At 37.1% G+C, this 21423-nt stretch overlaps 2 protein-coding genes across 7 annotated transcripts in view; both read right to left on the reverse strand.

Moving 5' to 3' along the window:
• Window positions 1-4235, reverse strand: part of cers2b (ceramide synthase 2b) — a 29697-nt gene extending 25462 nt beyond the window's left edge. The window contains exon 1 of the mRNA XM_058747247.1: window positions 3878-4235. The gene's annotated coding sequence lies outside the window, so the exon portion shown is untranslated. The remainder of the gene's footprint in view (window positions 1-3877) is intronic.
• Window positions 4236-9355: 5120 nt separating this feature from the next.
• Window positions 9356-21423, reverse strand: part of celf3b (cugbp, Elav-like family member 3b) — a 63303-nt gene continuing 51235 nt past the window's right edge. For 2 of the 6 annotated variants that reach the window (XM_058746566.1, XM_058746565.1), the window contains exons 7-14: window positions 20683-20826; window positions 19408-19594; window positions 18502-18648; window positions 17157-17225; window positions 16976-17068; window positions 15728-15871; window positions 12769-12907; window positions 9356-10023 (exon numbers count right to left, since the gene is read on the reverse strand). In XM_058746566.1, coding sequence (XP_058602549.1) covers window positions 12780-12907; window positions 15728-15871; window positions 16976-17068; window positions 17157-17225; window positions 18502-18648; window positions 19408-19594; window positions 20683-20826 — 912 coding nt within the window. In that variant the 3' untranslated portion in view covers window positions 9356-10023; window positions 12769-12779. Of the gene's footprint in view, window positions 10024-12768; window positions 12908-14865; window positions 15111-15727; window positions 15872-16975; window positions 17069-17156; window positions 17226-18501; window positions 18649-19407; window positions 19595-20682; window positions 20827-21423 lie in introns of those variants that run through there. The other 4 variants (XM_058746568.1, XM_058746567.1, XM_058746564.1 and 1 more) reach the window with 4 other exon arrangements.

A 21423-nucleotide genomic window follows, 5' to 3' on the forward strand; every position in this document is an offset into this window, starting at 1 on the left:
CTGTACAATAGCATGCCCACTTATTTTCCTGCAGAGTCAATCAATTACATCATTGATGTCTAATTCTAGTCCGCAAGGATCCTGTGCCATAGAGTTCTAGACAAACCAAATTTTACAACTACACAAATTCATTAGAGCATGCCGTCGAGTGTCAACTACCACTTTTTCTTAGTATATTTTACATGGAAGAGTGGAGTATGACTTTGCGCAAGCAGAGCTGATGTCTTGTGAAAGCAGTCTCATGTCTTGTGGTTGTAGGTTTGTAGTTTAACATTTTAATTATTAACGGTTATAATTTTTTTCGAAGCGAGTCAAAGTTATTTTCTGTGGTAATCAACGGCGTCATAGATTCAGTGTTGGGTCAAACCAACTAAAAGTAACTCCATTTTTCAGCAATGTGACATTATTCAGATGTTTGCATGACATTATAGCTTTTTAATGAAGTGCAAATAGCCACACTGTGTCGTTCGCGGTGATTTAATAATCAAACACACAATACTTTAATGCCCTCCTGCTCTATTTTACGTGGAACTCAGAAGTCTGATCCATTTTAGCAAATTGGTTCATTCACACAGATCATGACAGACTAAAAAATTCATCGAGGGCCTGCGTGGTATTGCTTTTACATTAGTCTTTCATTAAACTGTTAATATACTCAATTTTATCACTATGTTTTTATTTTATAATTATACAATTATGACTTTTTTGTACTTTGAACTTAGATAAATATACAGTACTAATATACTTAGATAATATAAAGTTTAATTATGTCACCCTTATTGACATTTCAGTTCATTTTAAAAAGGTAAATTTAATTGTAAAAAAAAATTATGTCAATTGTGACATGACAGATCTATACTCAAAAAACATATTACATAATAATTAAAAAAAATTCTCTTTAGGGAATGGATTTTTCTGAAGAGTAAAGGGACAGTCACACAACACTTTTTGTTCCATTGACTTCCATTCATTCGCATGTGAACGCAGGAAACACAATATCGTGTGAATTTCATAGCTTTTCAAACTTAAAATTTGCTGACCTGTGAATTCATATCACGAAGACTGAAGCATCACGTCATGACCGCTGAATCAAAAAAAAAGCTAATTTGAAATCTGCAGGTTTGTAGCAATTCAGTAAAGCGGAGCAGACTGAATATCTTCGCATTTTGTAAGTATTATATATATTTTTTAAACGAGGAGTACATCATCTTATGACCACTGCATTTTGCTTAAAGTGTGACTGTGGCTCTATTTTAACGACTTTAGATTCTACACAGATTGAACAGAACTCTTACTGAACTGTCCTGTAATTGAATCAGACATGGTCAATCCTTCATGTCAGGTGCTGGTTGAAGTGATCATGCTGATAACACACACACAAATCATTTACTTCAAACAATAAATCATGAAACCAGAGGTTTGGAATGGAAAGTTTGGGAAGCCTTAACTCCATGTGAACTGATGAAAGACTTGCTGTACGGATCACTGGATGTGGGAAAACATGTTGAACACACCTGGACATCTAACAGCAGATGTCCTAACACACCCCATCCTGGAACATTAGGGGAGTGATTTTGCATTGCTGTCATGTTCATTTGGGTATTAAAATCAGACTCGGTGCAGAGCGACTGCGAACTCATTTTTAAAGCTTCACAAATGTTTTATAGATCATATTATGCTTATGAATGGAAAACATTTGAGCCAAATGATTCAGAGCTGAGGTTTAGCAGCTCTAGCATGGAGATTCCCACCGCATGGTTTAATAGTAATAACCTAGACATACGTTTTTATCATATTGAGAGCTTGTGAATGGGGAAGCAGATTTTTGCTATTACATGATTTTCATAATTGTTTTGCACTATTAATTTTGCTGAAAACCTCTAATATCCAGTTCTCACTGTGACAACATTCCTTACTATTGAGGGGCGTTTAACAATAATGAATTATTCACTGGAGTAATGTGTGACAACTAGCCCCGGTCTCCTCTGCACTTCTGGAGCCTGACTGATTCTAATTAGGTCAAAGGTAAGAGCAGAAGTTTGTCATGCTGTTCTTTAGCTGATGGTTTAGTCAGATCTTCCACACATGGCTCTTGTGGACTCACTGACCAGTACTGATCTCGTCTCGTGTCAGTGTGTCATCTTTAAGGCTTTCTATTTTAGGAAAGCTCCAATTTAAGATGAAATCTTAGCGCAGATGTGTGTGCAGCGCAATGAAGTGAAAATGTTGGGTAAATGTTTTATAGCAGATGGACAGAAAGGGCTGACGAAAGAAAAACACATGGACTCTTGAACTATGGTTCGTCATACGATCCAGCTGAATGGACACAAATGCACACGTCTATCTGGCTGTCTAAACTGGGATTCCCACTGAATTCTATTATTCTTATCAACTCCTTATCAACTCTACTATTAAAAAACAGTTCATTACTGTAAGGTTAAAAAAAGTAGTAAAATGCCCCTTTTCTCCCACAAACAATAATAAAACTAAATAGCAGACACCATCACAGAACTTTTCTAAACACCTGTTGATTTTGAGACAGAAGACTTGTTATGGTTTCAAAATGCATTCTTGATATAGAGAGTAAAGATACTCCAATTAAAAGGCACACACTGGCTAAAAATGTCCCCAAAAGACTGTTAGTCTGGCAGGAGAGCAGGATGCTGAATGCCTGTAGCGCAGTGCAATGTTTTCCATGAGTGAGGGAGATGGACTGGCTGTGAAGAATGTGAAAGTGAGCTCACACTGACTGATTAAATCACACTGGAGATTCATTTAGCACGTACGCCTGTAGAAATAGTGCAGCTGCAAGATATATACCACTAAAGTTCTTAGAAAATATATACAAAAATGCAAAAACAGAGATGTGAGATATTTTGCTGCATGCTATTTGGAATAATTGTGGTTGCATATGGTGACCATATTTGTCATATGACCTCGCATGCATCAAGTATCACTATGGTTCCTCAGGGCCTTTTGCCCTCTGACCTTTGATCCCACACCCTTTAGATTCAATTATACAGTATTAATTTGGTCTTTAATCAAACCATCTTCTTTAGCTATTCCTTTTTACACATAGTATGCTACTCCATCAATATTAAATGCAAAATAAACATTGTGCATAGTCATACACTTTGGGGCCAATACAAATTCTCACTTCCCTGAAAGAGATCATTTAGTCACCAACAAGTCGTTCCAAACCTGTACTAGTTTCTTTCAGCTGTTGAGCACAAAAGAAGATATTTTGAAGAATGTTGGTAACTGAAGAAATGGCGGCAGCCATTGACTTCCATAGCATTTTTTCCATTACTATAGTAGACAACGGCTACCGTCAACTATCTTGTTACCAACATTCTTCAAAATATCTCATTCTGTGCTCAACAGCTGAAAGAAACTAGTACAGGTTTGGAACGACTTGTCGGTGACTAAACGATGACAGAATTTTCATTTTGGGGTGAACTATGCTTTGAAATAAAGCATTTAGCCCCATTGTACCCCCACAGTCTCTTTAGAGCATGTGCTTGAAATGAGAGCTTTCTTACATTTTAGCGAACTTTAGTGGTCATTTAATCAGAAATATTGACCCTAAGTATGTCTTGTTTACACTCACACACGTTCAGCTGTCTAATTAGGGACATTAGGCTTATATTGTTATAAGATAGTTATAAATAGGCTACTACAGCCTAAGGCTAACGGAAAACTTCCTGCATATTTACAATTTTAAAAAGCTTTAACGTTACCTACTTCGTTTTTATACTGTTTCTACAAGTGAGGACGTGCCCAAAACGAGCTTGTGTCAGCTTCAGCTCACTTCTGGATACAAATGTGTCATCAAAATATGGAAGCTACACACAGACGGTAACGCGGAGAGACTCACTTCAGTCGCCGCTGCGGACTCCGTCGGTCAGAAACAGCGCACCGTGATGATGGACGTCTCTCGCTTCTCCGGTTCTCTCCGCTGGTTTTTAATGCTCCGTTAGAGGATTCACGGTTCGGCCAGACTGTTTACCAACCGCATCTCTCCTCCCCAAACAAAAAAAAGTTTTCTACTCGGTAAAAATCGGTTTAACGGAGACAGCGGCTCCGCAAAGCAGCTGCTATGGCGAGTTTGAATGGTATTTCCTGATTGAGGATATCACGACCGATTCAGAGTTTTTCTTCCGCTTGGCTCCGGTGATGCGCGCGCGGGTCCGGGACAGGCGTCGGTAAGACACGCAGGATCAAAGAGAGAGAGAGAGAGAGAGAGGGGCGGCGGATAACGGAACAGGCGGGACTTAAACATAGTGACGCTCGAGAGACAGAGAGAGAGAGAGATCACACTCTTCCGGACTCTTTCATAATGGAAAGCTGTGTAGATATGACACACTTTCTAAAACATCTTTTGACTGCCACGTGTGCTTAAAATGTATTATCAATGTTCCCCGCATTTTCTTATCATTGATTTATCAATTGCAAAACATTTACAGTCAAACCATAAATTATTCAGACACCAGATATATATTTTTTTGATTTTTTTGGGTGCAGGACAGTATTGTTCATTTATGTAAGTGAGGATAGCAAAGTAAAGTAAACTGTGACATATTATACCCCGAAATTCTTCTTCATGCAGTGAAAGTAAAACTGATACAAATTCGGGACCAAAAATTATTCAGACACTTTGACCTGACCATGTTTTTCTTTAATTGCTAATGCAATTAACCTTTTTACAGCACAGACTGAACAAAATTAAACATCACTTGGTAATGAGCTAAATTGGTATTGGTACATTTAACAGCTGAATCATTTTTGGTTGATTGTAATCCATTACATAGCATACCTTTCTATCAAAGTTATCTGACATTATCAAGATGAATTTGTTATGACACAGTTCTTGTCATATTTTATTACCATTTTCTAAACTATAGTGAATAAACTGATAATGTAAGAAATGTTGAAGGTGTCTGAATAAAATTTGGGTTGACTGTAATGGTATTCACAGCACACAAATATCACATCAATAATCTAACTATTAATCTTGTTAGCCCCGCCCCAAGCTCACGCTATTGGTTGAGATGTTCTCATTGGCCCGCCCTTCGAATGTTGGCCAATGAACAAAAATGTAATTCTTCCGTGATCTCAGCAGAGCTCCTCCCCAGGCGGAGACTCTGTAAAGAAGGAGATGAAGGCTGTGTTGAATGGGTGGAGGAGAGGCTTTAGTAAACTGAATAAAGTGAAACCTCTTATTCTGTCGGTTCTCTTTCTGCAGGTTAAATCGTTACTCCAGTAGGTGGCGACAAGCGTCTTTTTGTAGGTTTTGAGCAAGTCATTGAATTATTCACGCAACTGATTCAATAATAAAAAATAAAAAAAATGTTCATGACTGAAACAAGTCTAATACACCTTATAATGTTCAAAATAGGTGCATGTCAGGATGGATTGAGAATCTTTTATTTTATTTTATTTATTTTTTTATGTGTAAATCTTTTACGTAAGACTTTTTCCTTAATTGTTTTCTGCTTATTAATTAGGTGCTCCTGACCGAGATGTTTACTTATAAAGGAACACATTTTTGACATATTTTGTTCTTGTTGATCCTTTGATGAGAATCAGGGATATTATATTTCTCTAATATCCTCAGATTCTTCAAGCAGTTCATCCTTAGATGCCACTATAGGCCAGCATCTTTACATACAATATTACATCTGAAAGGTCATAATGGTAATGTCATAAAGGGTACCTAAAAATTCAATTTAATCCCATGTTTTTGTGACATTTAAGCCAGCAGTGTATGAATTATAAAAAAAAAAAAATTTTATTATTATTTTAATATTTGTACATTTTTAAAGAGCCAAAATGCATAAAATACATTTATGGAGCGAATTTTGTGCCAATATTCATCAAACAAATCCAGTGTTTCGCAAATAAACACAATCTTCTTTGCAAAGAAAAACTCGACTTGCAAACAAACGCAAAGTGATTTGCAAATACAAAACTCTATTTGAGAGAAAATGCAGAGGTATGGACAAATATATGTATTGTGTGTTGCAACTGTGAGACTCATTTGCCTTTTTATGAGGAAACTTGGCTTGATTTTCTCACAAATGCGTGCGGGCTGATTTTCTCACAAATGCATGCAGGCTGATTTTCTCACACGTGCAATTGAGCAACTTTCTTTTCCAAAAACAGCAGATGGTGCTGTCTGTCAATCTACGCTAGTCTCCCGAGACCTTTTCAGACCAGTATGAGTGGGGAACAGGTGAGTTTCTGTCTTACTATCTCTATAATTAACCATTTAGATGGTTGTCAGTGACCTGTGTCAGTGAAATTCACAACAAGTGCTGTAAAACTGTTAACATGATTGATTAGTTCAAAAATCAGGAGTGACATGGCTAAACATTTAACTAGACAGTCTTTCCCTATAAAAACTGATCCATTCTCCGTAACTCTTATCCTCTGTTGGATCGCGGGATATAGAATATATAACATTCAAAACAATGCAGGGGTATAACAATATATCGTGTCACAATATATTGTAATACAAAAATGCAAATGTATAATGGATAGCAACAATATTGTGTACCAAAAATGAAAGCTTAGACAATTTAATTTAGTATCAGATATAGTAATATCACCCAAGAGGTCATTAATTATTAATAAAAAAATGAAAACAAATCACATTATTTAGTACAATATCTTAAACTTTTTTTTAAATGATTAAATAATTACGTATTTTTTAGCTAAGCAAAATGATGAATATTTCTCTTCTGGTGTCACTCTTGTCCTGTGAATTGGGGAGAAGGAACAAGTTCATGCTGATGTAATACTAAATTCAGCATTTTAATAAACAGCGTGCTACACGGGTGAAGACACACTCTGGACAGCGACGACTCTTCTCGGAGTGACTTGGATGACGAATGTTTGCATTTTGAAGAGCCACTAATATAATTCCTGACGGCAGCCTTTTATTCTTAACTTCATGAGTTAAAATGTTGCTCGGCCTCATATAAAAAGCTACATAATTTTAGTTGGATTTTTCCAAACAGGCTATTGTCAGACTAAAATCTGCTGGTATATTGGTTGAAATATGAAATCTCTCCTTACAGGCCACTTTTAGTTTTACATGTTGTACAAGGCATGTTTATTACTGTACTATATATAAACATAAATATGATAATAAACTATGATATCCCTTATGAAAATGAAAGTTGGTTTCACTATAGTAAAAGTGTGGTAATCATGTTTTTTTGCAGGTTACCATTTCAATATAGGCAGCTTTACTACAAATACCATGGTATTTATTTAGTAAAACCATGGTTAATTTTCGTAAGGGATATTAATGTTTAGATTATATTTTGGTACATTTACATAGCTGAATCACAATAAAGCGCACCTGAACTTTAACTAGTTTATTAAATGATTATAGTAGCCTATTTGTATAATTAGTTTAGCCTACTCCTTTCAGTACGCTATCTATGTGTAGTTTTATACTTGTTTAAACTTTTACTGCAGAGGTAGCCTACAACATTTCTCTCCACTGGAGGCTATGTCTATAGCAGAAAGACAATAAATCTTACTTGACCTTGTAAATTAAAGTAAATTAACTAATGATCACAACAAACAAGGACAGGAACAGGAACTCCAAATAAGGGCACGAGAGGAGGGGAAACACAAGACCTAGAGACAAAGTCTGACAGACCTAATGTAAAAAATAAAATTCAAAATGCTTTCATTTTTGGTACACAGTATTGTCGCTATCCACTACACATTTGCATTTTTGTATTACAATATATTGTGACACGATATATTGTTATACCCCTGCATTGTTTTGAATGTTATATATTCTATATCCCGCGATCCAACAGAGGATAAGAGTTACGGAGAATGGATCAGTTTTATAGGAAAGACTGTCTAGTTAAATGTTTAGCCATGTCACTCCTGATTTTTGAACTAATCAATCATGTTAACAGTTTTACAGCACTTGTTGTGAATTTCACTGACACAGGTCATTGACAACCATCTAAATGGTTAATTATAGAGATAGTAAGACAGAAACTCACCTGTTCCCCACTCATACTGGTCTGAAAAGGTCTCGGGAGACTAGCGTAAATTGACCGACAGCACCATCTGCTGTTTTTGGAAAAGAAAGTTGCTCAATTGCACGTGTGAGAAAATCAGCCTGCACGCGTGTGAGAAAATCAAGCCAAGTTTCCTCACAAAAAGGCAAATGAGTCTCACAGTTGCAATACATATATTTGTCCATACTTCTGCATTTTCTCTCAAATAGAGTTTTGTATTTGCAAATCACTTTGCGTTTGTTTGCAAGTCGGGTTTTTCTTTGCAAAGAAGATTGTGTTTATTTGCGAAACACTGGATTTGTTTGATAAATATTGGCACAAAATTCGCTCCATATACATTGCCCTTCATAATGTAATGTATGAATGTAATGCTTTAATTATGAAGCACCGAATGAAGTTTTGGGACATTTGCCTAATCATGAGCAGCTAAGATTCATTTTTCTGCCACGAATTGTAAAAAGATTAATTATTGCAAGCTTTTCAACATGTTGTTGCCATGGTGGTCAAAATGATAAAGTCAGCACTAGCACACTGTCCCCTGCTGGTGACATAGAAGCACTGCAAACGAGTAGGTTGGAAAAGTTTTGCCTTGCACTTAATAAGTTCTAATAACTTACATTAATAACATTAATTTACATTATATCAGCATATAGTGTTATATTATCTAAACATTAAAGCTTTATTCATCTTTTTCCACATACAGTGGCCACAAAATGTATTTGGTGTGATTGTCACTGGAGGAAGCATTATTATGGATTATGGACTCATATTTTAGTCAGAAGCAAAATATGTTTCAGCTTTTGTCTTCTCCAGATGTTAACTGATGGACTGGAGTGGTGTGGATTATTGTGATGTTTTTATCAGCTGTTTGGACTCTCATTCTGACGGCACCCATTCACTGCAGAGCATCCATTGCTGAGACACTGATGCAATGACACATTTCTACAAACCTGATGAAGAATCATGTATATAATGTGTTTGCAGCCGTATCGTGCAGCGTTGTGAATGTGCGTGTCAGACCGTCAGAGGATGAACTGCTGATCCTCTTGTGGTCCAGCTCTGGAGGCTCATCGGTCAAGTAAGTACCTGTTCATTGCTGTCAAATCTAACAAGCATCTTCAGTATATGACACACTCTTTGATACACACAGACCTCGATCCATGTATATTAACACGTAAAACATGACAGACCTTTGTTTTAATACCTTTATTTTATTTAAATTAGAAACAAAAGTTTGATCAAAAACATTAAGACATAAATATCATCTTTGTAATTCATATTTCAATAAGTTACAAAGTTTTACAATTGCTTTAATGTAGTTCTCTAAAAAACATGAAAACCAAGAGACCACATCCCAAACCATGTTTTTCAAATATGAATAAATACATAAATAAAAAGATAAAATATTAAAACTTGCCCAGAAGTTCCTGAGTCCCCTTACATCACATTTATAATGAAAAAGTAGAAATCTTAAGACGTTTTTTTCTTACAATAATAATAATAATAATAATAATAATAATACTGTAACTATCGTCTTTTGATTTAATACAACTATTCATATTTTGTTTGTTAAATAGTTTATTTTAAGCATAATTATTTAAACCTGATTATGGTCATTTACTGTGGCTGGTCTTCTCTTTTTTTTTTTCTTTTCTTTTTTTTTTTTTTTACATTTTGTATGAAAAATGATAGTTTTAAACATTTGTAGAGCTAAGAAGGTCCATAAGAAGTAGCATGTTTCTTTTTGTGTGTGTGTGTGTGTGTTTTAATACCATTGACATCTTTCCATATCTTTGTGTGCTCGTGTGTTTGAATGCATGTGATTTATGTACATGATCTTTTATTTGTCCTTTGCATATACACACACATGTGAGTGTGCAAGATAACACACATCTCACATTAACAATTCAGCTGTGCAGCTCAGCGTCTGGAGTCCATCTGCTCCGTGAACGCTTCAATAATCTCCATCCTATGACAGACAGAAAGAGAGAGATTGACTGCATTACACTGATGATTATGCTGTTAAATTCTCTGCTTTGGATCACAGGCAAAAAGCAGCCGGTCAAAGAGCAGACAGCGATTGAGCTTTCAGGTTAATGTCTGTTTCTTCAGGTTCATCAGTGTGAATAAAAACATCATGGTATCATCATCACCCACACTCATCTCGCTCGTGTTAGACGACACTCTTTCCAGTCAAGTGATTCCTGTGATGGTTCTTATGAATCACTGAATGAACTAAGAACTCACTGAATTACTGAAATCTCTGTGTGAGCGTCAAATCGCTTCTGTGACAAAACACGTTCAATATCAGACATGCTATTTTTGGAAAGCATTACAGAAATATTTCTGTAAAAACTAAATGCAGAAAAAAAAAATGCAAAACGGATTGCAAGAAAAGCTGCAGTTTTACAGTGAAGTGTGTAATTTTGTCACCAAATGTAAGCGCAACATTAATGACCTCCCGTCTTCCATTGGTCAGACAAACAGATGGTCCCGCCCTAAAACCACAGCACTGGATAAATCATTGTAGTGTCGGGCTGGTCATGATGCTCAAACCAACAGATCAATGTTTTACAGAGACACTTACAAAGTCTCTCCGAATTAATCTGGGATATGAGGTGTTAACATGGATAAAATTACACACTTCAGTGCTGAGGAGGTCAAACCTTGTGGAACTGTCAAACACCTCAGCTGCTGCATATATGCCATATCAGATGTGCTTTTATACACGCAAACACACTCACGCTGCCCATGCAGGTCACAGTGAAGCTCAAGACTGCTGGAGATCATAGTGCTTTCATATCACAATGTTGTGGTGATGATTCCATGTGCACGTGTGTTTATACTGTGTGTGTGCATTTAGATCTATTTATGAGTGATTCTCATTGCAGCCAACATGCATCACTCTCTGGTTTAAGTTGCAACAGGAATTCTGGGTATTTGCTGAAGAACTGAACAGCCATTCTTTTCTGGAGTACAAACACAATGACTATAAAGATGAGGTTCAGTAATCAGATATTTAACATCATCTTCCCCAGAATTCCTGCATTGTTGACGATTCCTCCATTCAGCACCAGGCACTGTACTTACTGTAACATCACAGTCAGACGCTCAGGCAGATTCACACTGATACTTCAGAAATTAAAATATCATTTATTCACCCTCATGTTTTGACTTCTTAATCTGCCAAGTTTGAATATGAGACTTAAATTTCAGTCTGTTCCTTGCACATTGGCTTCAGAAGACTTAAAAACAGCACGCAATTCACACGTTTTACTTGTACGGTACATTTTGTTCCATTTGTGTTTACGGGAAAGAGCAGCATGAACATTCCTCTAAACATCTTCTTTTGTGTTCCACAGAGTATGGGTCTGGAGCAATATGAGGGTGAGTGAATGATGACAGAATCTTTATTTTGAGCTGAACTAACGCTTTAGTCACAGCTGTATTTACCTGCTCTTATGTTATATGATAAACGTTCTGAATCATTCATAATTATAAGCACACTATTTACAGCACAAAATAGAACACTTCAGAAACTGCAGTCTAGTTCATCATAGAGAGTGAGTGGGTTACTAATGTGTAATTCATTTCCAATCGACCTGAAAATGACCAGTCAGCTCTCACAGTAATTCATCAGAGAAATCAAAGTTACAAATGCACCAAACAATCCATCGACAACATGCCATGCAGCCCACACCTCGTGGCCGTTTGCAGAAAAACAACAGAGCAACCCAAACCAAACAGGCCAATCAACTTACTACAACTTCAGAGGTAGTGGATTATCTGTTGCTAGTAAACCATAGCCATGGGGTCTCCGTCATTTATGATTTTCATCAAGAGAATACAAAACAGCATCATCAGTAATGAAAAACTGGATCATACTATTTATTATTATGCTTGTTTGTTGTGATTTATAAAGTTTTTATATCATATTTCATAGTATTTACATTGTTTTATTTTTAAGTTAGATGTGTCAAATTTAGTTAATTGTTTCTTTGTAATTTGTTTCTCTTCCATCTTTATTTGACCCTCTAACTCTAGCACTCTCTATTCTAATTCTATTCTTAAAAAAACTTGTGCCTTTTAGACTTGCATTCTATTCATTTACAAACTGCTTGTCTCCTTAAAAAAAACAACAAAAACAAAAAACTAACACTAGCTTTTCCAGTCTTCTTGTATTCTATCTATTTGTTTACTTTTTATTTATTATACAATTAACAAAAGCAAAAAAGGCCTCTAACACTAGCTTGCTCTATTCTTTTTCTATTCTATTTTTTTCTTTTTATTTAATATATAATTAAAAAAAAAAAAAAAAACCTTGCTACGTGTACTGCATTAGGCTAACTGAGACTTGTTATAGCACTTGCATATCATTGCTCTTTTGTTGATTTTGATTGCTTCCATTGTCTTCATTTGCAAGTCGCTTTGGATAAAAGTATCTGCTAAATGTAATTATTTGTGAAATTTACTAGCAATTTCTGAGCGAAAACTGTTTTCACAATTTTTTCAGTCTTCTGGATAATTTTCTCATCTATTTTTTGAGCATGCGCTGCCTCTGTCGTCTCGTATTATCCATTATAATCGTGTTTAGCATCCTTATTCAGACAAATCCCTGCAGAATTTTCTCTTTTTATCATCTTCTCAGTTTTTCATTCTTTTCTCCTTTTGCATGATGAATCTCTCTCTTTCCTAATGTTTTGTCTGCTCTTACCTGTTTGTGTCTCAGTAGGGTCTGTTGGCATCTTTTGGTCTTTTAAGCTGCACTTTGAGTCTCTTCATGCCGATCTGAAAGCCGTTCATGGCCTGGATGGCCGTCTGAGCGCTCGATGGGTTATCGAAGCTCACAAAGCCTGAGAGAGAAAAGACAAAGAGATGAATGTTCAGTGTCCATGCAAAGTGCTGCTGTGCAGTTGCTGAGCTGTTCTGATTGGTTGATAGTGACAGGATTATTAGTGTTAACTAAAACTAAAATAAAAATTGTTTACTTGAAATAAAATAAACATGAACTGAATTAATGTCACACTTGTGCTGCTGAGGAGGAACGAGGAGCGAAGAGACGAGGAGACACAGGAGTAAACACAAACAATAGTCTTTAATATAATCCAAACATGGGGAAACTCACACAGGAAACGGCTGGAGACACACACACACATGACGAAGTACACCCGACAGAGACAGAATGCACAGACTAGCCCTGCGTCCCAATGTTCATACTATCCATCCTAAATAGTATGTGAGATTACAATAAGTGTGTCCCAAAGCATAGTATGTTGAAAAGAGTATGCCAAAAGTCCCCGGATGGTCTACTATTTCAGGTCGATTTTTGAAGTGTGTATCCGTGCACACTCTAATGGCTAAAATTGCCCACAATCCATTGCGCTTTGGCGAAGGATTCGGTCCAGAACTACAAACACAAATAAAATGTGTTAAAAAAACTACAAACGTGGCGGATGCACGCGATCGATGGTTTGGTAGAGAGGTTTACAAAAAGAGACTTAAGTTACTAATAATCAACATTTAACCTGGGAAAATATTTATTTATTGTTATCCGTGTTATATTTCATCTGCAACAGCAATGTGAACTTTTATAAACATCCATTTGGTCGTTAACTTTTAAATTCATCATTATGCAGAAAATGAGCAAAGTTCTCCGCATTAAAGACCCGCCACTGGCAGATCAACAAGCTTACTGTGACAGGGTGTGTGTAACAGATGTGACAGAGCGGTCCGGTAAAGACGCAGTTGTGTGACGTGTTAGTATGTCCCAAAGCTTGCATACTCTTCTACTACACACTCAAAAGTGTGTACTTTTTCTTCACCAAAAGAGTACATACTTTAAGGGCGTAGTATAAGTAGGCACATTGGGACGCAGCATAGGACTTAAATACACAGGATAAAGAGGGACTAAATGAGACACACCTGAATCAAATTACATATTAACACAAGGGAGAAACTGGGTCACGGAGCACATGGGGAGGGAAAACACACACAAAACAGTCCATGGGCGTGACATATCGCCCCCCTCCCGGGAAGGCGCGTCCTCGCGCCGCTGGAACAACATAGGAAGAGACGGTGGGAACTTGGGAGGAGGCTCTGGAGAAGGACGATGAACAGAGTTCAGGGTGGTGATGAAGGAGGGAGGAGCCAGGGAGGAGATAGGAGGGACTTGGAGCAGGAGGAGGAGCCAGGCGGGACACAGGCCACAGCCATAATAACAACCCATTGTGGAGCCGACGGAGGGAGGAGGCATGGAGGAGGAAGGGCCGACGTCTCCAGGGGGCTGACCAACGGCAGCGGAGCAGGTCACAGGAACATGAGCCCTCTCTGGGCTTAACTCAGGAACGGGAGCCCACTCTGGGTTGGACGTGGGAACAGGAGTGATAGAGGGCTCCGCAGCAGGAGGGAGGAAAGGGGCCAGATCAGCATCCCAGTCGATGAGGTCCCCTTCTATAAACTCTCCCTTGCAGTCCTACTGTCCCAGATCCATTATCAGCTCACCCTCAGCCACGGTGCAGGGGGCGGAGCTCCTCTCCGGCTCTCACTGTCCGCGCCATTCTCCCTCGTGGCAGCCTCTGTTGCCGGCTCTCGCACCTTGACTGACGTCACTTGCAGCTCCGGCTCCGCAGCGATCCATTGCTCTGTTGCTCCATGCGGCAATGGCTTGACGACCGCGGAACTGGGTCGGGAGTGGAACTGGCGAGATTCTCCAGGGAACAAACTCGCCTGTGTCCACTCCACAAAGGCGGTGAAATTCGCTCGAGGACCATCTTCGGACAACAGCGCACTGCACGAGATGTTTAAACTGGCGTCGTAGAACGCACAGAGCGCGTCGTCTGGGTAGCTGGTGAGACTCGCGAACACCAGGAACAGTCTGGTGTGGCCCCTGAGTGATCTCTCCCCCTGCTCCAGCAGGAGGAGGAGGTATTCCGGGCGGGCGAGGGGATCCATAGGGGAAAATTACGGAAACAAAACACTGAGCAAAAGCGGAAACAAAAACGGAGGGAACACACGGAGGTAACTGTGTTGGTCGGGTCTTCTGTCACACTTGTGTTGCTGAGGAGGAACGAGGAGACGCAGGAGTAAACATGAACAATAGTCTTTAATATAATCCAAAAACGGGGAAACGGCTGGAGACACACACACACATGACGAAGTAAACCCGACAGAGACAGAATGCACAGACTAGGACTTAAATACACAGGATAAAGAGGGACTAAATGAGACACACCTGAATCAAATGACATATTAACACAAGAGAGAAACTGGGTCACAGAGCACATGGGGAGGGAAAACACACACAAAACAGTCCATGGGCGTGACAAATAACATAAACTTCAACTTATTTTATTTCAGCTAGTTTCCAAGGCACAATATCTCATTTTCTTAGTAGTTGAAGTATAAAGTAACTAGAAATAAAAACTGAAACTTAATAAATACTATACAGTAGTATTTTATACTATATAAAAAAACCCCACTAAAACACTAATCTAATTAGATCTAATTATAAAATAATAACAAAAACTATAAAAAGTATCTCAATGATAAACAATATCACCAATGTATTGCTATGTGATAGTTGGGAATTGTGGGAGGTTTCTAGGTAGCTGAAGCGGTAAAGCATGACGCTGACGATTAGTATTTTCCAGAACACTTACGGTGCTCGTACTTACCGAAGCACTTGCTTTGATTGGTGGCTCGATCGACAAAGACTTTTGCAGAAATGACGTTACCAAACGGCAGAAACATCTGGAGCATTTCTGAGTCAGTGAACTCCTGAGGCAAATGGTAAATGAAGATGTTACACCCCTCAGGACCTGCAGCACACACACACACACACACATTAGACTCATACAGACATACTCATAATAAGAAACAATGATTATAACAATATAACAATGATTATAACAATGATAATAAGCAATGATTTATTAACACATATGTATTCATAAATAAACCAATGATTAACCATACCATAAACCATACACTTGTGAAAAAGTACACTTAATTGTACTGAATGTGCACTTGTAGTGTACTTACAATTCTGTAAGTATATTTAAAAAAAAATTGTAATTCAAGGTACACTAAAAAAAAAATTATACTAAATTTTTTTAAGGAAAGTGGTTGCAAACAATTTATTTTAGCTACATTAAAAAAAAAAAAATTGAACAACTACATTTGTTTATTTAAATGTAGCTAAACTAAATTGATTGCAACCACTTACCTTAAAAAAATTTGCAAATTCAATTAATAATTTTTATAATATAATATTTATAAAATAAAAGGCCACTTAAATACTTGAAGAGAGACACTTATGTTTCTTAACGCACTTAAGTATACTTTTAAAAAGTAATAATGTTAATTTATGAATTTTATTTTTAAGTACATTTAAATCATGTTTTAATATCTTCTGTTGTGCTTTAAAGAAGTAGTTATTTTGATTTTAATTGTAGTGTTATTTAATATAAAGTTAATTTTGTATTTTAAATGTATTAAATTGCAACTGAATTACAAATGTGTTATTACAAATATATTTACATACATGACATATAAGTTTCAATAGAAATAGCATTAATGTATTTTCCTGTTTATAATGTATTTTAGTTTATCATAAAGTTTTAGTTTTAGTTTGTCAGTTCATTGAGGAGCACTTTAACCGTATTTCAAAGACAATACAAGTAATTAGGAAATGACATAAAAATGAAAAAAAGTGGGTAAAAACACTCTAAAGTTCAGCTAATTGAATTTAATATCAATATAAATTATAGTACACTTTCATTTAATTGCAGTTAACATGCAATTAAGTGTCTGGAAATATTGCATTCATTTCACACTTTATTTCTTTTTAAATTTGCGCAAGTACACAAACGGTTTTTTTCTTTCCTTTTTTTTTTTTTTTTTTTTAAAGGAAATGACATCACCTTCTCTCTGTTGCTGCAGTTGTTGTTGGGAAACCAGGGTGGGTTGCTGTATATACGGCTGGCTGACCAATCCATATGCGGCCGGATAGGCTGCTGTGAAACAGAGAGTTTGACACATGCTGATACAGATTGATGCGACACAAAACATCCTCAGTGAGAGACACTGCAGCAGCTCAGTCACCTGTATAGTGCTGCATGCCTGCGTACGCCTGCTGGAGCGGATCTAACGCCGCCATCGCCGGACTCTGGGCTGGAGGGATGATGAAGAGAAAGCATTTTGCAGGTTCTGAATAAATGTGAGTGGTTTTTGTGCATGCTAAACTCACTGCCATTATGTTAGAGGATTGTGGGCAGGGGCGGACTGGCCATCTGGACTTTCTGGAGAAGGCCTGGCTGGTTCATCATCAAAGAAAAAGTGTCTGATTAAGTGACGTTGGCGGCCGACAAAAGGGGGCGCCAATGCAAATTTTTTTTTTTGCTTATTGTAAACTGAAATGGTGGGGCGCGAAGGAGAGTGGACTCGTGATGGCAAGCAAAAAGAAAAAAAGCGAAGTCCTTAGAGACTGACGCTACAAAATTCAAAAGAATAACAGAGATGTTAGTTCTGGTGAGTAGCCTGTCAGGACAGATACCTGCCTCTCTCACTATAGAGCATGCAGCCTGTGAACAGTACTATAGTAAAATCTCAGGACATCCCTAGTCCAAACGCTGAACACATGACGCGAATATCCTGTTCATTCATAACGAGACAGCAGCGATTCTACAAAGGGTTACATTTGAGAGCTATTGAGTTAGAAAATAGAATACACAGTAAAATACAATTTGAGTCAACTTAAAATAATTTATTACCCTGCTGCCTTAAAATTATAAGTTCAGTGAACTCAAATAAGTTTAGTCTGCTTGATATGTTAAGTTGAACTAAGTGACAACTTAGTTAATTGAGTTCAACTTAAAATTCAAAAATTCAACTTAAAATTTTAAGGTAGCTGGGTAACAAAGTTTAACAAACCAAATTTTAAGTTTAGTCAACTCAACTATCTAAGTTGTCACTTACAACTTAACATTTCAAGTTGACTAAACTTATTTGAGTTGAATGAACTTAAAATTTTAAGGCAGTGTAAATGAAGTAGCCCACACACATACACATACAAACAAAGACATATGAATACTCAAATTGTAGAATAGTTCAGTTGTTTCTGGTTTCTAGATTCTAATTTTATGTTTATCGTCATGTCACAATATACATTTTTGTGTTCTGCTCTTTTTGTGTAGATTTCAAGTATTTTAGTTCATAAAATAATACATCTGTTTCAATCACCATGGGTTTTGTGGTGTTATTTGGCATAATTGCAATACATTGACTGCTGTAAAACTGTGAGATAGTAGCGGCTGTCTGTAGTTGTGGTGGGGCCTATTTGGGGGAAAATCCAGGGCTGTTTTTTACTCCCAGTCCATCCCTGATTGTGGGTAATCTCTAGTGTGCTCTGGGCAGTTTCAGTGCCTCCCAAAGCATTAGGGATTCTCACCTTGATATGGATGAACACCGTTGGTGTAGATTTCTGATGCTGGCAGTCCATTGGTGTTTGCTGATATGGTACTATAGCCATTCAATCCGATTGGTGGAGGCAGAGCCGAGATGGGAGTGGCTGCAATAGTGGGCGGAGTGTTTGCACCTGTAGCCAATCACAGAGCAGCGTGGAGTTTAGACTGACGAGTAAAAGAACAGCAAACACTGGGCTCTTCGCACACAGATCCCCTTGTGAAAAAGAAGGCTCTTGTATTGAATGTGCGCTTGTAGTGTATAATATAATAATGAAATAAAAGGTCACTTAAGTGCACTTAAAGAGAGACACTTTCATGACTTAAGCACACTTTTAAAAAGTGCACTTTGTAATGTCAAATTAAACGTTTTACTCTAAAGGACATTTTAAATCAATATGTTTTAATAATCTTTTGTCATGTTTTAAAGAAGTACACTTATTTTGATGTGTTGACTAACATACTTAAGCACAAAAACTTGATTATAATTTTAACTGTAGTGTGTTATATGATAGTGAAGTTAATATATTTTAAATGTACTAAATTGCAACTTCATTACAAATGTGTAATTGCAAATATATTTAAAATACAAGTTTCAATAGAAATGCCATTAAAGTATATTTTAGTTTTTAAGTTAATAGTAGTGTTTCTTTTTTCTATATTTTATCTACTCGATTTCTTTAAAAAAACAAAAACAAAGAAAACCTTGCTACGTGTACTGTGTTAGGCTAACCGAGACTTGTCATAACACTTGCATGCTGTTGCTCTTTTGTTGGTTTTGATTGCTTCTATTGTCCTCATTTGTAAGTCGCTTTGGATAAAAGTGTCTGCTAAATGATTAAATGTAAATGTAATGTAAATGTAAAGTAACCATATTCTGATGTAATTCAGACCTTGTTCGTAAAGCACAAGTAGCTCTGCTGTGTGGTGAGGGTGGTGATCACCTGACGAGGGTGTGATGGGGGTGGATATGATACCGTTAGCATTGAGTGCTGCCATCTGCTGCATCTGCACAGCCGCTACTGTAGATACAGGTGACAGGTATGACGACTGCGCGACCAGCGCCTGCTGCTGAAGCAGCTGAGACAGACAGAGAGGAAAGAGTTAACACTACACAACTTCAACATGTGCTTGAGTCTTCATCTCTGCACTTACAGTACAAGATAAATCCACATGACTGTCATTAATAACGGAGAGAACAACAATATAACTGGAAACAGCAATATATGTGAGTGCAGCAGCGAGCAGGGATTAAAGCGTCTGTAGCATAAGGACAGTTGAAATAAAGAGCTGTAGGCTCTGAGTGTTTCTTCAACTGCAGGCACTTTTATGGCCTATGGCTTGATTTTTATTGCAGTCTGTTAAAACACACTCTCTTTAGTTTATTTACATGGGAATAAACAAACCATTTAAATATTTATTGTGTGAAACTGATTCATGATATGTGTCATATAACATGACACAACAGAAAAAAATATTGTATATATATATATAAGAGTGTTACTATTATTATTAGTGAAATATTTACGTTATGAAGTCTCTTCTGCTCACCAAGGCTGCATTTTTTAAATAAAAATACAGTAAAAACAGTAATATTGTGAAATATTATTACAATTTTAAAATAGCTGCTTTCTATGCAAATGTATTGTAAAACGTAATTTATTTCTGTGATGCGCAGCTGTATTTTCAGCATCATTACTCCAGTCTTCAGTGTCACATGATCTTCAGAAATCATTCTAATATGCTGATTTGCTGCTCAAGAAACGTTTCTGATTATCATCAATGTTGAAAAAAGTCGTGCTGCACAATATTTTTGTGGAAATCGTAATACATTTTATTTTTCAGGATTCACAGATGTATAGAAAGTTCAGAAGAACAGCATTTATTTGAAACAGAAATCTTTTGTAACATTATAAATGTCTTTACTGTCATTGAATAGTTCTTATTGAATACAAGTATAACTCTGTGAATAAATGCAAAACCCCATTTAAAACTACTTATAATTATTTGTAACAGGCACACCTATTATACCTAGTGATGGTAAAGAATGATTAAATCAAGAAAAAATACACTTTTCTTTCTACATTGATAAAAAGGGAAACCTAAAATCTTAAAAGGCTAATGGACGTGTAATGTATCACTGTTGTGTGTGTGTGTGTTGTACTCACTGCTTGCGTGTAGGCATTATATGCATTAAAGTTGAGCGTCACCGGACTGAAGATGCTGAACTGCGAGGCAACCTGCTGCATGCGCCGCATCCCACGCTCCTTCTCTGTGTCCGCAAACTTCACCACCAGACTGGAGGAGGCGCCCTGACCACAGACAGACAGAGATTACAGCCTACAGATCTACTTGATCTGTCAATTCAGCATACTGATGTTTGTCTTGTTTTTGAAATAACAAAGGTGATTAATGGGCTCATATTCCTTAAAAATCTCATGTTGGAATATTCAAGGACTTAGGTCCTCCATTTTTGGTGTTAAGAGCCAACATTCAGATTTCAGAAGAGAAATTCAGAATTCTGACATTATAATACTACAAGAAACATGGAATGTAAGAGATCTGTCCACTGGCTGCCCAATTGGGTTTAGAGAAATCATTTTACCATCAACCAAGCTGAGAGGGGTGACACAGGGCAGAGACTCAGGGGGGATGCTGATATGGTACAGAACAGAACTCATACACTCAATCAAATCTATAGAAATCGGAAAATCGTACATTTGGCTAAAAATCCAAAAGGATATTGTGTCCACAGACAGTCACATATTCTTGTGTGCCACATACTTACCCCCGGCTGAATCTCCCTATTACAATGAAGAAACCTTTTCCAGACAAAAGGAAATGTTTTAATATGTGGCGACTTAAATGCCAGAACTGGAAATGAACTGGAACTGAAATATATTACAAAC

Source organism: Onychostoma macrolepis, chromosome 16, assembly GCF_012432095.1.
Source record: "Onychostoma macrolepis isolate SWU-2019 chromosome 16, ASM1243209v1, whole genome shotgun sequence".
In the NCBI taxonomy this organism is placed as follows: Eukaryota; Metazoa; Chordata; class Actinopteri; order Cypriniformes; family Cyprinidae; genus Onychostoma; species Onychostoma macrolepis.